The sequence below is a fragment of the Lineus longissimus genome, chromosome 3 (assembly GCF_910592395.1).
Source record: "Lineus longissimus chromosome 3, tnLinLong1.2, whole genome shotgun sequence".
NCBI classification, from domain to species: Eukaryota; Metazoa; Nemertea; class Pilidiophora; order Heteronemertea; family Lineidae; genus Lineus; species Lineus longissimus.
In genome coordinates, this window is record NC_088310.1 from 28239095 (window position 1) to 28254252 (window position 15158).

Genomic DNA, 15158 nt, shown 5'->3' on the forward strand with positions numbered 1-15158 from the left:
GGCAACACCTTCCTTATATCCTACACGGCACAATAGACGGTTTGCGAAAATAAATTTCGGCCATTTTGAAAAACCCTTTTCACAGGCAGCGTAAGTATTCCACTACATGAAAGTCATGTTTTAAATCAAATCATCACCAAGAGCATTCCGCAAAATATCATGAACATTGGAGGACATGGACAACTTCAAGTAAATTGCTTGAATAAACCTGTTTATTATTACTGTTATGCCATGGTAAACATACGTTGCCTGTGAAAAGGACTTTTCAAATGTCCGCAATATATTTTCGCAGGTTGTCTATTCAAATATTTCTGTGTATTTATTCGGAGGATATGACCAATCCCATAGATGTCAGATTGGAAGATCTATAAGCTTGATATTCATTGTAATCATTATGGCGGTGACTATTTTCCGCATGAAAGTAACAAAGAAATAGAAACTAATTGACATGAAAAGAAATGTTGGGCATTAACATTCAAATGTGACAGACGATAATCTGATCGGGTCAATGATATGCATGCAAGGCCTTATAATTGACCTCCTACAAAGAATTATACGGTATCTTAAACTTTCTAAGCTGGTATGGACGGGCTAGGTGAGACGGTGGGTCTATGGGGCACAGTAGCGCGCACAGACTGGCAAGAACGAACTATTATCTAGAACTAACCACAATCACTGTGCTGCAAGGCATCCTTCCTAACTTAAACAACGACGAATAGCAGAACAAAAACTAATGGCTAAATTTGATCGTATTCAAAATAGTCTGACAGAACTTGAAGAAGATGCGGTAGTGTCGAAAATTAGTCTTAACAAAATTCTGTGTCGATCTACAAAAAATGTATACTTTCTTTCTGATATTCTTTCAGTTTTGATAAGTTTGGTATCTTGTTTACATGGGTCCCTTGTCGTGAGCAGCGTAATTGAAGTTGAAAGTGTCCACATCATAACTTTCAGGATGTAGCTGTTTCGCAGGTGGTCTGGAAATGGAAATAAATTACAACGCTACTTTGAATATAGAGTGTGCATCTTTGCACTGAAGCCCTGATGACACCAGTCATAATGTGAGAGCTGGTGGTATGTTGATGGGAATTCTAGCCGTTCCCTTTGTGTTGATTCCTGCTGAAGTAGGGCTACATCTATAATGTGAAGAACGGTTCAATTGGGTTCAACCGGTAACGCGAGCGCATGAAGAAGAATCTCTCAGTGGCGGCTTGCTTACCTTGGTTACTTAACAATGCTCATGCGAAACCGGATGTGAAATCGGGTAATCCTGTTATTTTTAACTATCCTAAAGTCTCCTCGTTTCTTCAACTGAAGGATGGAAAATACGCACAACGACGGCAGATTGACATGATTTTAGGGGAGCTTTTGACGATACCCGTCGATAGGACACGAATAGAATGTTATGACTTACTTTGGTTGAGATGGTCTAGGTTTGCACAGCCCATGGGATATGCATGCCTTGATGGCGAATGCCAGACCGCAGAGAAGCCCGATGAAGCCGAGGATTCCCAGCACGATCCAGAGTGGTAGCAAATCCGGTCCCTGGCCGTACTTGGTCACCGACACGATATCGTAAGTGCCAAATCCATAGATGTTGCCAGCGACTAACTTCTCACTGGTGAGGTAATCTATGAGTTCGTCCTGGCTGACGAATGATACTTTCTGTTCCTTGTTGGTTTTCTGGAATGTCCTGTCGTCCGTCAGGGCAAAACAGGTGACCACCGTGCTGAAGAAACCAATCAGAGTTTAAGAGTAGTTAATATGAAGTGGAGGGATTGCGTTGTGACCTAATTCCAACAAGGGCTGAAGAAGTGAGTAAGTACAACAACTAAACGGAAAATCTTTCCTGATAAAGTCACTTGCTGAACCTATCTAATGAAAAATATACTCACATAGGTTCGTTTCGATAATATTTTGACTGGACCTCAAGATACGTTATCATAACTATTTACCACTTACATCAAGCAAGTTGCTAAAGACTTCCTGCCCTATTGGCCAATATGAAAATCTACCAAATCTTGCTGCCTTTTCTTTGAACAATATGCTAGAGAGTGTCTCGTGACAACAGCACACTATGGCAGGGGCGGTCGATGAAGCGATAAATCCACACGTTGCCATCTGAACCCGTATATGCTTACTTCACGCCCTTAGCTGATTTTTCCGGACAAATTCCCTTGCATGGCTTACAAATGTTGGATATGCTCTGCTCGAACTCGGCTAACTGTGAGTCGGAGAAGTCCCCTATTCCTACAGCAACTTCAATGTTGATCATCACATCATCCTTTACGTACGTGTTCACGCGAATGTAGACGTAACTGAAATCAAAAATAGAACCAGTTACGATAAGAAGCTTCGTTTCTGTCAATTTATCTGCAATGCGAAGATATCGCTCTCCCACACACGGCATGATACTGAAACGCAACCTTGACTACTTTTAATACTGTGGCCTTTCCCGAGAGAGAAACACTCGCTTTAAGCATTTTTCATAGGCATACTCACTTCGAATAATATGGTGGTTTGTCGTTATCGTTAGCACGAGCACTCATCCAGTATTTTTGGTTCTTCTCCAGCGTCTTCTCAGCAGTTATACCCTTCGCTTTGATGTAGGTGTAATCGACAAAAAGTTGTCCTGACACGGTACCAAGCTGGATACCCTCAGCCTTCTCAACAAGAAAGTAGGTAATGGAGGACTTCGCTGAAGATAACGAACAGAGAAATGAAAAATCACATAAGCGTAGGCTACCCCGCCACATATATTGCGGGCGAGGCCTCGTGCGATTGATGCGACGTGAAAGTAGAAACGAGTGCAACAATGCCTGCGTAAGAATGGCTAAAGGCAGAGTTGTGGATGCTGAGCCTAATGACAAGTGTCTTAATTCTGAACAAATGAAAGCTCTGATCATCTCAGAAGTAGAGCACGCTTTCTGAATGAGAACTCAACATTTTTCATGTCTGTGAATCTTATTTATTCTGAAAAGTAAGAGGGAGAGATATGCCGTGAATGAAGCTTACGCTGATCCAGATCACTGGCCGACACCTTCCCAATCGCAAACCCATCCTTCTCATTGTAAGCAACGAAGAAGTTGTAGAAGTCTTTGTCCATGGTGGGTCGATGGTCGTTTTTTCCGATGACTGTTATGTCCACTGACAAGGTCGTGGACATCTGAGAGAAGGCTGCGCCCTGTCGTACCGTCACCGTGAAATTGAGCTACATGCAAGCAAGGAAATTTGAAGTGACAGAATATCAAAGTCAATCGTCAATTATTTTTCTGTTGGTTACCTGTGAGCGTTGTTGCAGTTCAGTCTCAGTTCAGGCGCAATATTGTTGTGATGTTCAACTCTGATTATAGGGTGCCTTGGCGATAAAAAGAACTAAAACCAAACATTGGACCAAGACTTCGCTGTATCTGCAGAAAACTGTGGACCTTAAGGATTTAAAAGACAGGGTTCTTCCCATCGCTTATTGGGGAACATTTCGAAAGGTTATCGCTTTGAGCACCGTGTAGCTGGAAAGGGTTATCAAATCTTATGAAAAGATTGTTGATGCCTCGTGTTGATAATGGTGTTTCGCCAACACCATTCGGTTTGAGAGGTTCCACTTTATGCCCAACATGTGTCATAAGTTCCAACTCACCGTCGTACCGCCTTCAAGGTTCAGCCTTGCTTTCGTTGTCATGATAGGACTCGTTCCTCCGCTTCCGAAATGAAAATACTTGTCTGCCAGGGTGGCTTCCTTTTCGATTCCCACGTCTTTTATTTCATATATTATTGGGTTGGTAGTGGTATCATCCTTATCCGAACAGGAGACCGTCAGCACTGGCGTATCATGAGGGGTGTTCTCCTGGAGTTCTGCTTCGAATTTGTAATCTTTGCAGATGGTCGGATTGTCGTCCACGTCTGTGATTTTGCATGTCACCGTCACTTCATCTCTGTCAGCGATACGCAAACCACGATGGTCCCGGGCATTGACATCTGTTGAAGAAGTTGTTAGTTCGAAGATAAAGCAAAAAGGGAAGAGCTCATTTCTACATTGAGCGAAATATTACGAAATGTAATGAACTTTAATTCAGTCTTAAAAATAAAGGATTCTTAATTTTTGAAAAAAAATTTTCACTGAAAACGCTTTGATATACATGTGCCCGCCGAAAACCTTTTTTCAATTTTTGGTCAAAAGCTCAAAATAACTTTTTTTTTCGAGTGTACCTCAAAAGAACTTCTCAACGAGATCTTGGTCTCGATTTTGTATTGTCATTTCTGATTCCAACTCACACAAGTTAAAGGTTCCTTTCCTGGGGTTAACCGGGTCTTCTCTGTCGATCAGTGCGTTAACGACAAGATACCCATCCACGTGTCCTGCCCCCGTCACATTCACGTTGCTCATTCGAAATAGTTCGCTAAACTTTCCCTCGACGAAGTATTCAACTGATTCAGGCCATTTGCCGAGACAGTTTGGCCCTGGGAATTTGTCCACATCGAAGGCTCTGAATGGGTAGATACCTGTTGATACGGTTGTCCCGATCGGCTGAAAGGGAAAAGATGAATCTACAAGCCAAGTGACGTAAAATGATGCAAATATGATGCATAATTAAAAAAATGTGAGCATTTGGACAATTTTGGATCGTTTTTTTTACTTCACACCTGCTCTTTTCATCATTCTACACGTACTGAACGGCCACTCTTACGTACCGTATTCTCGGCTACCTCACAAGTTGACGAAGTTTCGTAGAATTTGGGTCGTTCATTGACATCGATGACCTGCACCTCGACCTTGTGCGACCTTGTCTTCTTCACGGGTGTTGGTGTGATAGTTTTTCCAAATTCATCCTCTGCAGATATTGTCATGTTGTAGTTGTTTTGTTTCTCATAGTTAAGGCTTCCTATCGTTTTCAGCCAACTCTCATGTCGTGTAAGCGCTGGTAATGAAAAAATATATGTCTTGTCCTGATTTATACGTACATATATTCAACCTATGCTATTTCAAAAGGTTTTGACGATAACCCTTGTACAAATCGGTAAACTTATATTGACCATCGGAGCTACACGCTGGCGCGAAATAGTTGCTCCATGTCATGCCCAATGTTTTAACCACATACAGTTGGTAATATTCAAATGATTACTTTCTCAGTTTTTCGCAGATTCATACTTACGTCCTCCGGTTGCAGGGGCTCTCTTGTCAATATCAAAATCATCATATTCAGATGGCTCTTTGCTTTCTATATTGAAATTATACAATCTTTGTCCTGTTGGTGTTTCATCTCCGTCTGACACTGACACCTAGTTTGGAAAAAAAATCGCTGATTGTTAGAAACGAAATTTCACCTGGGTCTCTTCAGTGATCAACAAATCAGAGAGAGAAGTTACCACAGCTGAAATTGATCAAACGATCTCGACACGGTTTTGTCTGCGCCTTACTAAAGGTTGCAGGCACCCTCCCCATGCAACTTCAGCAAGACAAAAGCGCGATCAGTTATCTCGTTGCTCAATATCGCGAGTGAAATATTTTACTTGGGGGTGGTGGAAGGGGGTGTGATAGTCGTGTAATTATACTTTGCTCGATTGACTTACGGCAACGATTGTCTCTGGGCCATTATTTTCGTAGACATTGAGACACTTGGGTAGGTTGGTAATTTCGATGTCTTCGTTCACATTTGTGATATCGTAGTTTATTACCATGTCGGCTGTTTCAAGGGTCAAAGGTGTCCCATCATAGATACCACTGAATGCTGTTACCGTAAGCACGTAGCGACGCTCATCTGCTGTTGGTTTACCTAAGGCTGAGTTCTCGAAGTCAAAAGTAGCATTTGCCGCGGCCGTGATAATGCCGGCTGAAAGTAGGAGCACAAATTTACTGCCGTAGGGCAGCCCATGTGAACGTAAATCTCGCTGTAACTTTAGAGTAACTTGGGAGTTCAAGTACTTGCATATCAATCTACACATGTCCGTACAAAACGGCAATGTTGAAATTTATATTCAATTCGTATTCTGCAATTAGGATTTTTTTTAAATCGTGGTACATTTTCAAATTTTTGAACGAACATAGTAGGGTCTAATGGAACGAGAAAATACTGATATCTTACTGCTAGGGTCGATGATGAACTTGCCATCAGCTGGGGCAGAGGTCATGGTGTAGAACATCTTGGTCGGAGGAACACCTGTTGCAGGGTCGTTTAAATCGGTTGTAGCCGTAACCGTGGCAATAGGCGTGGGAGGAGCGTTCTCTGGAGCGGTAACTGTATGGGGATTGGCAGCCGGCGAGGTAAATGTAATGGCTGAATGACCAAATTAAATATGTGCATGTATCAAACTCCATATTATTGATCAAGCATGATAAGGCTCTAAAAAACTTATATTTGTTGCCAAGAAATGTACTTGCGGTTATTTTGTAATGCTTCATGATTTTCTGCGTTTATTATTGTGTAAGAGCAGATTGTTTCCAGTGCAATATAAAAAAGTTCGTGATTTGTGAGCGCGCAACATGAAAAGAAGAGTCTAAAGTAGAGCGCGCATGAGCCACCTTATCGATACTTAGGGTGTCCCCCATTTGCGGCGACAAAAATAGCCTTCATGACTATAAAAAAGTTCTGATTACCGCCTACTTCCTCAGACATCTTCGATTCCAAAAATCTGAAACTCTCATAAGTGTACTTTTACAGAGGCCAACCAAACACTTTTTGATTTGAAAATCATCTACACATAGAGATTTCCGAAAGTGTGGAATGACTTGCTTTGGACTGTCCAATTAAAAGTGTCGAATTCTGCATCCCTGGCGTGTTTGCTAGAAATGAGCCAATCGGAAGGCTCTTGTGTAGGGTTATCTAGGGTCTATGTTGCTTTCTTGAGTGGTTAAATACATTGTGGTTCAGGACAGCGATCAGTTCCAGAAGTGATTAAACCATCTGTGGACCTACTGAATCTATACTTGGCTCAATGTAATAAAATCGTCGCCCAGGGTGTGTACCAGGAGTGGGACGATACACAAGCATATGAAGGCAGGATGCCTGCCTTAGTGAGTTGAGGAGAATTCGGTACATTTCAGACTTTTCATGATTAGATAACCTTTCTGAACCTTTTTTTGATCTATGTTAAAAAAATTGCGCTTTAAACTCGGAACGGTTTAGTTATAAAGCTGCTAACTAGCCGTATTGTCGTTTAACTTACCTCCGTCCATTTCGTCGGGAAGAAACATCACAATCATCAAACAAAACAAGGACACACACCGCATGACGCCACTTGCTTCTCCACGCATCCTTGAAATAAGCAACAACAAACTTGTATCCTCGGCTTGATTGATATGTACTCTTTTCTCACGTAGAAATTCCAACATATATCAAGTCACGCGTCTGGATCAAACCTTAATATAATATTCCTCGGGGTGTTAATCTCTACAGGAAAACTACAAGGGTTTGGAATGTAAGATGTTTGATACACCGTACCATATCCGAAACGAAGCTGTTTATCCCCTGAATATATCTCGGTGAATGACAGTTTACCTTCTAAGCAATCAGTCTTGAAAGTTTAGTTGTTACTTCAAAATAAACCAAACAGAACCGACGACGAGAAAAACGATATCTCAAAAGCGATGATACAGAACTGTCAACATTGCAGAGACCTTTCCACCCGTGCGTGCCTTCTGCGATGTTGATATCAATACTTCGATACAAGTATGAAAAATCTACTGTCATTTTACATTCTAGTCTTGTCAACTAAGAAAAATTGCAATAAAATATTCTCTGATGTTTTTTTATCTAACTATTCCGTGGGTAATGCCCATTTCACATAGGCCCCATGTCACATCGTATTGTCAGATAAGATAATTTATTAGCTGGACGTAACGGCAAAACACGGCACTATGCAAACTTAGCGAAGCGATACTTATGACTCACGACTCTACCTAAAAAGGAAATAATGCTAAAAGCTTTTGAATCCGGTGTACAAGTAGAAAATATCCCACAAGAAAAGTCTGTCAACATCTAAATCAATAAATCAGTCGATGCGTAATACTGTTCTTAGCCTTGAGCCTACCCCAACACTTGATTCTGCAACTCCTTCCTTATATATTCTACTCGGCTCAATTCAAATATTTCTGTGTATTTATTCGTATTATATGGCCAGTCCCATAGATATCAGATTGGAAGATTTACGGGCTTGATATGTATTTAAATCATTATGACGGTGACTATTTTTCGCTTGAAAATATCAAAGAAAAAGAAACGAATTGACATGAAGAAGACATGTTGAGCATAAGAATGTGGCAGACAAAACTATAAAAAATGACAGTGGTCGGGCCTATGATATGCATGCATGCCTGATCATTGACCTGTTACAAAGATTTACGGTATCTTAAACTTTCTTAGCTGGTATGGACGGGTTAGGTGAAACGGTCTTTTGGGCACAATAGCGCGCACAGTCTGGCAAGGGACTGTTGGTGTTTGAGCAATTACATGTATCTCAAAGCAAACTAGGCTAAGCATAATGATATGGAGCCGCGAGATATAGTGGTTGACATGAACAACCTTCCTTCTCCTCAGAACCAAAGGTCAACAATATGAGAATTCCAAACGCCTGATAGGTGATGGTATCGCGCTTTAATATGACCAAGTTGGGAAACACAATATTTTTTTTAAAAACATTTTAGATTATCGCTATGTACAAAGAAAAATTGTCAAGTGCGCAAGATTTCGGTGATGGCTTCGTTTTGCCAGCAGTAAATCGTCTGCTAACCATTCACTGATTACGGTCCCCGATTATACGATGCGTAGTTGAAGTTGAACGTATCGACAGCGTTACTCTCTGGATGGAGCTGCCTAGCTGGTGGCCTAAAAGAAAGACATGATTGTCTATACGTCATACCAATACAAGACCCCAGAAATATAAATTGGTGGTACCAAGGCAGACGTAACACTCCACCCTAGTCCAATGGTGACATGTTCGACTCCCCGTGAATCCACTACATTTTTTCTCTTCACTTTCTTGTTATCTCTTCATTCATGTACATACAGTATTTTCATTATTATTATTATTATCATTATTATCATTCTCATTCTGATTATTATCCTTATTTGTCCAAAACAGTGTCATCAGTTATGTAACAGTGTAGGTTACATCAGTATTGGTTGTCGTCAATGCCTTAAGTAACATCTGATGGAGCATTGCAGATGTGGCATCTGTCAGATGCCTACTTACATTTTACATGACTTGCACAGTCCATGAGAGATGCAGGCCTTGATGGCGTATGTTAGACCGCATACGAGCCCGATGAGACCAAGGATCCCAAGGACTAGCCACAGCGGCAGCAGGTCTGTCTTCGTGTCGTATGGAGTGACGGACACAATATCGTAAGCTCCAAATCCGTAGATGTCACCGGCGACGAGGTCCTCATTCGTCAGATAGTCTATGAGGTCGTCTTGGCTGATGTACTCGGCTGGTTCTTCTTGGTTTATCTTCTTGAAGGTCATGTCGTCCTTCAGGGCGAAACATGTCTGTACTGTGCTGAAGTTTGAAGGTTTTGTTCTTCAGCAAGATGACTGGGACATGTTTGACAAATCCTTTACGCAACCAACAAGGATACTTACCTGCTACAAACAACTCCCTTTCACTTTTCTCGAGGAAACTGGAATATTCGAAGACCCTGCTTTTTGGCCCGGTTAACTAGTATAATGCCCGTGGGGGCTGGTATTTTGGGAAGGCTGCACAAATCATCGTACAAATTACACGTTGACGCTGATCATGATCATTCAGTGATGTCCAGCTTCACAAAAAATCCTATTTCAATGATATCTCTCAACCTACACTGATAGTGTTATTCTAACAAAACTTACTTCGAGCCTTTTGCCGATTTCTCCGGGCAGATGCCTTTGCATGGTTGACAAATATTAGAGATGCTTTTTTCAAAGTCAGCCACCTGTGTCTCTGTAAAGCCTTCGAACTCCATTGCCACCTCGATGTTGACCATGACATCCTTCTTATCGTAAGTATTCACTCTGATGTACACGTGGCTTTGAAGCAAACAGGGGATAGAATTATTTAGTTGTTGATTGAAGAGTTATCCATTGAATCAAACCTCAGTAAGAAACCTTCAAAATAAACTCAGGCTAAGGAAAATTGCTGAATATCTATATTCCGAAAACAATGCCAAATATCAAGATCATTTAAAATAAATACAGAAAAAGCTGAATCTAGGCCAACCTATTGTTCTGATTTGCTCACTTGGAATAGTATGATGGAGAGTCGTTGTCATTAGCTCTCGTGCTCATCCAGTACTTAGCATTTTTCTTGAGTTTCTTGTCATCAATGTTCGTGTAATCTGTGTAGAGCTTCCCCGACCTTGTACCCAACATGATTCCTTCATCCTTTTCTAGGAGGAAGTAGGTCAGCACAGACGCCGCTACAAGTGAGGATAACAGCTTCCGATTATAAATCATTGACAAGTACATTTTTAACGGTATGCTCCTTTTTTATTTGACAATTGAAGCTTAATCTGTCGAGGCTCGAGCTGCAAATTATTTTTTAAAGCACTTTGTCATCCATAGAGTCCACCTTCGTCCAAAGCGGGCTACTTGTTTGTTGTTTACAAGATTCGGTACCCACTGTCAATTGCTATTTTGGAGAGTTGAGAAGAGGCACCATCACGTACATGAAAAGCAACGCGCCATTTAAACTGGGCGAGAATTAGCTTGACTAGGACTGACCCAGAGCTCAAACATGTCTAAGTCGTAAAGATGCTCAAAAAAACTAGTGAGAGTGTTGGGGGGTGACAAATCGATGGCGATACCAGCTTACGCATATTGACCTGTCCCGGGTACTCCGTATGACTTACGTTGGTCGGCATCTATGGCGAAGATAGTACCAATCACAAACTGATCGGGTACGTTATAGGCCACGAAGAAGTTATAGAAATCCTTGGACATGACGGGGCGGTGGTCGTTTTGGCCGAGGATTGTGACTTCCATGGTTAGTGTGGTGGTGAGCTGCGAGAAGGCGGACCCTTGGCTGACAAGCACTTTGAACGACAGCTGGAAGAACAGATGACTTTGTATACAGAGTTTTAGGAGATGATCTTCTCAGACGTGCATGCTATTTCCAATATTACGCCACGAGCAGTATTTTATGAACTAGATCGTTTGCAAGAACTTTTACACCCGATATCGGAGTTCGGCAAAGCCTACATCTTGGTCTAAAATGCTGCTCTCAGTAGACGTATATCAGGCATATTCCCTTCAAATAGTCAAGCAGCTATATTGAAACGAGATGAGATACTGATAAACAACTTCTGAACTATAAGGGCCGGTCGCATTACAAAGCAACGCCCGTCACAGGGATATATCTGTTGTAGGCCTCCTCGAACTAAAACTCAAATCCTTGTCAGAAGTGAAACTGTGGCAATACACACATTCACCTCATGATCGAGACTGGAGACTACAAACTTACCACTGTTCCGCCTTCCAGGTTCAACTTCTGCTTCGTCCTCATAACGTTAGATGAAACATCAAAATACTGATTAGCCAGCGTGGCATTGGCGTCATTCCCAACATCCTTAATGGCATAGGTGGTAGGGTTGACGACCAAATCATCTTCGTCTGTGCACGTGAACGCCGCAACAGATGAATCAACAGCAGTGTTCTCAGGAAGGGTGGTTTCGTATTTGTAGTCTTGGCAGTAGGTGGGGTGGTCATCTTGGTCCAGTATCGAGCAGGTGACTTCTACTGTCTGTGATTTAATTTGCCGTATGCCGCGGGTATCGCGTGCATTTACATCTAGAAAAGTAACTACGGATAAAAACTAGCTCGTACCCAGCCATTTGAACTTGGGAATGCTCACGAAAGACTTTTAAGAGTCATTAACAAATGACTTAATGTCTGCCATGGTTTTAGTCATGGAGTAGTTATTTTGGTCATCTGGATGTAAGTTTTTTAAATCCTTAATACCGACAAGATCTACCACTTAAACACTCACAAAGTATGAAGGTGCCTTCTTTTGGGTTGTGAAGGTCCTCCCTGTCAATGAGCTTGTCAACAATGAGGTAACCGTCCTGTTGTAGAGCAGACGTCTTCGTTGTCAAGTTCACTGTGTCCATCCTGAAGTATTCGCTGTACTTCCCCTCTACGAAGTAAGTGACAGAGTCAGGGTAAAGCCCGGGGCAGTCTGGACCAGGGTATTTGTCTTTCTCGTAGGCTCGGAAGGGGGAGATCCCAGTGGAGACGGTGGTCCCTATCGGCTGAAAAGGAGGTTTAAATGTACACTGTACGTTAACTGAAGTAAAGTGAACGACACATATCAACTTGTCAACAGATCACGGATCATGTTCGGTGACGTTAGGGTGTCAGACCAACGACAGGTTTTGCATTTTACGAAAAGACACGCTATGCTCAATGGCAATCGTGTCCGTTCGTAGCAAATCGGCATGAGAGACCGCAAGTTGGTGGCCAACCCGGATTTGGAGAGTAGGAGGTATCAAGCATTTACCAATTATTCATGACATTTAGGAATGGTTTGTGAAATGAAGGAATGAGAGATTCGACGAATGGAGGCTTTCTAATGATCAGATCTGCTGGTCGGCAATAGCCTATATAGTGTGCAACCACCTACCGTATTTTCCGCTACTTCGCATGTTGTTTTCAGCTCTGCACTCTGAAATTCGGGTGCTTCATTGACATCAATAACCTGCACGTGAACCCGATGGTTCCTGTCTCTCAGATTAGGCTTGACCCCCAGTCTGTCCTCCACATACAGCGTCATGTTGTAGTTATTCTGTGTCTCGTAGTTGATACTTGTTTTCCTCCTCCAAAGGTCTTTGTAATCCTGGTAGCCTGGTTCTGAAATCATTAAGGCGATCTTCATGTAGTGCAGCCAATTAATGGACTTGGCCGTTGTCGAAGTCGACTTTGCCATTTTGTCGAAGGTCTAAATCATTTATACATTTAATGAAATGTGGCAAAGAAGAGAGTGGGTTTTTGTCCTACTCACGTATCTGGTTGATTTCAAAATGAGTAGCACCAGAGGCTGGTTCGAATGATGTGGGTTCGATTACGTATTTGATCTTGTTTGAACCCCAGTCGTTTGGAGCAGTCAGGCCATCTGGGTCTCTGGCATCGATCTGTTCAAAATATGTCGGTAACAATTACGTGAATGAATCCCGAGGTGTTTTTCTTTTCTATTTGAAAGTTGGCTTGTTTTCCCTGCATCTTTTGAGTCATCATGCTGGTTGAATGAATTGTGAATTGTTGGTGTCGGGCAGATTTATACCAAGAGCAAAGTTACAGTCCAATCAAATGACAAGGTAATCGACAAAACGTTTGGCTTAAGTACTGAAATGTTGAGGTCTTACTCCAGACAATCGAAATTGAGAATGAAAATTACAGCGAGGGAAACCCACAGTGACCAACAATGAGGTGTCTTTGCTCTGCCGGTGTGGCGGGGATAGTAGTCCTAGGGCTGATAGTCCGTGTGACAATAGCCCGCATTGCTAAATGTTTTGGTTAGGGTTAGCGGTACAATAGATCATGCTGCTTAATTGGTCAAATACAATGCTACCGGACTATGACTCCAGGGGGACTATATCCGCTGTCACACCGGTGTTGCGTTAGAGCAAAAGCTTACCGTCCACACACTGTGATTACCACCATCAGTCTCGTAGAGGTTGACGCACTTAGGGAGATTGGTAATGTACGGAGCCTCGTTGACATTCTCCAAGTTGTAATGGATGGTTTTGGTGATGGTTTCTCCTGCTAAGCCCGTGAATGCAGTCACCGTCATAACGTATTGCCCAACTGCTGTGACGCCATTCGCGGTCGGTAGGGCGGGGTTCTCGTAGTCGAAGTTTGGGGAGGGGATGTGCTCGATAACGCCAGCTGAAAACGCGAATGCAGTAGATTCGTATACGCATTGCATCATCTAAGTTGTCTATAACTTCTCTGCTACTGTATGTCTATTTGCTCTTACTTTTGACTGATTACAACCAAATAGAGAATGATATTGTAATATATCTAGCCAAGCATGTTTCAACCTGATCTGATAGACTTCTTAAGCGAAAAAAATGTGAAGGCATCGGTAATTACTCAGTACAATGTAGTTGCCACTTCGATGTCTTCAATTAGGAAAAGATATTACCGATGTTTGGTGGCCTTTTTATATTTTGCAAACGAATAATCTTTGAGCTTTGGAGTAGAATAATGATGTAATCACTCTAACGTCTTAGTCTGAGATCAGGAAATCCAGCAAACTTGCACCAAATCAAACTTTTTTAACGTGAGAACCAGTATATACAGCGAGAAATTGTTATACAAATATCAACACTCACTTGTTGGATAAATCTGAAAGTTTCCATCTTCGGCCAAGACGCTCAAGCGGTAGTAGACTATCGGATTCTTGGGATGATTACTGGTTGCCTTGACTGTGATAATAGGGTTGGCGGGCGGTGCGTCCTCTTTTATGTTGTTTATAACATAATTACCAACGACATTCAGTGGTGCACTCCATGATAGTGCTGAAATAAACAAGAGTTACACGGAGCCAATATGCTTCTTTTACTGTTGATGTCAAATTCCAAGTACCTCGGATAGTGTTTCTCTGCCTACCTATTTTGACTTAACTTAATTTCTAGATTTTCGTGTTTTTCGTGTTTTATGAATTACTATGATTCGGTTATCCATGCACACAACATGTTCATAAATTTTAACTTACATCCCTCCGCTCCATGCAAAACCAAAACCACTGAGGCACGAAATACTGAAATCCAAGCAAAGACTCCTCCCGCCATTTTCTTCTCAAATAACCAACATCATTCTCTCCGGCTAGCAAATGAATTCCTACAGTTCTTGCAATAACCGTTGCACTAATGACTTCTATCAGTGGGATGTCCATTAAAATTAATAAGTTTATTATTGGGAATCGCTGCCCCATAATGAAACCGCTATAACCTTCGTGGAATTAGACCGATTTCTCTATTTACCCACAGGGCCAGATCTATTAACTTCTCGTTTCAATTCATTGGTTGCTATTGATAATGTGATTGATGCGGTGACTTCGGGGTTTATTGCTTTGGTGGGTTTTGACCATTAGCTGTGGACTAATGAATTCGCCCCAGGTCGAGAGAATAGCATATCTCGTTTCAATTGCGGGCTCTGTGAATCTACGGTTTGAATAACGGAGCAGATTCC

At 41.9% G+C, this 15158-nt stretch overlaps 2 protein-coding genes across 3 annotated transcripts; both read right to left on the reverse strand.

Annotated features, from left to right (window-relative positions):
* Nucleotides 1-733: 733 nt before the first annotated feature.
* LOC135484546 (protocadherin Fat 1-like) lies at nt 734-7606 on the reverse strand. The gene is made up of 12 exons (XM_064766131.1): nt 7162-7606; nt 6081-6272; nt 5569-5828; nt 5151-5277; nt 4690-4916; nt 4273-4525; nt 3638-3975; nt 3016-3211; nt 2503-2698; nt 2142-2318; nt 1415-1729; nt 734-977 (listed from the first exon to the last, which is right to left on the reverse strand). The coding sequence occupies exons 1-12, from the start codon at nt 7325-7327 to the stop codon at nt 890-892; spliced, it is 2535 nt and encodes an 844-aa protein (XP_064622201.1). The 5' UTR covers nt 7328-7606; the 3' UTR covers nt 734-889.
* Nucleotides 7607-8079: 473 nt separating this feature from the next.
* On the reverse strand, nt 8080-14812 carry LOC135484548 (cadherin-23-like). 2 transcript variants are annotated; one of them, XM_064766134.1, is made up of 12 exons: nt 14683-14812; nt 14300-14485; nt 13600-13850; nt 12967-13096; nt 12589-12815; nt 11956-12217; nt 11431-11756; nt 10820-11015; nt 10210-10387; nt 9822-9998; nt 9187-9492; nt 8080-8819 (listed from the first exon to the last, which is right to left on the reverse strand). In XM_064766134.1, exons 1-12 carry the CDS (start codon nt 14756-14758, stop codon nt 8735-8737), a joined length of 2400 nt encoding a protein of 799 aa, XP_064622204.1. In that variant the 5' UTR covers nt 14759-14812; the 3' UTR covers nt 8080-8734. The 2 variants fall into 2 exon arrangements, with proteins under 2 accessions (XP_064622204.1, XP_064622205.1); XM_064766135.1 differs by lacking the exon at nt 8080-8819 and having other exon boundaries at nt 9407-9464.
* Nucleotides 14813-15158: the final 346 nt, after the last annotated feature.

Coding starts and splice junctions, on each gene's coding strand:
- LOC135484546 (XM_064766131.1), bottom strand. CDS start 7,327: ATGTTGGAATTTCTACGTGAGAAAAGAGTACATATCAATCAAGCCGAG. Junction 2,699..3,015: donor GGCCAGTGATCTGGATCAGC/GTAAGCTTCATT, acceptor CGTTATCTTCAG/CGAAGTCCTCCATTACCTAC. Junction 1,730..2,141: donor AAATCAGCTAAGGGCGTGAA/GTAAGCATATAC, acceptor TGGTTTCTTCAG/CACGGTGGTCACCTGTTTTG.
- LOC135484548 (XM_064766134.1), bottom strand. CDS start 14,758: ATGGCGGGAGGAGTCTTTGCTTGGATTTCAGTATTTCGTGCCTCAGTG. Junction 9,493..9,821: donor AAATCGGCAAAAGGCTCGAA/GTAAGTTTTGTT, acceptor TTCAAACTTCAG/CACAGTACAGACATGTTTCG. Junction 8,820..9,186: donor CTGTGCAAGTCATGTAAAAT/GTAAGTAGGCAT, acceptor TCTTTCTTTTAG/GCCACCAGCTAGGCAGCTCC.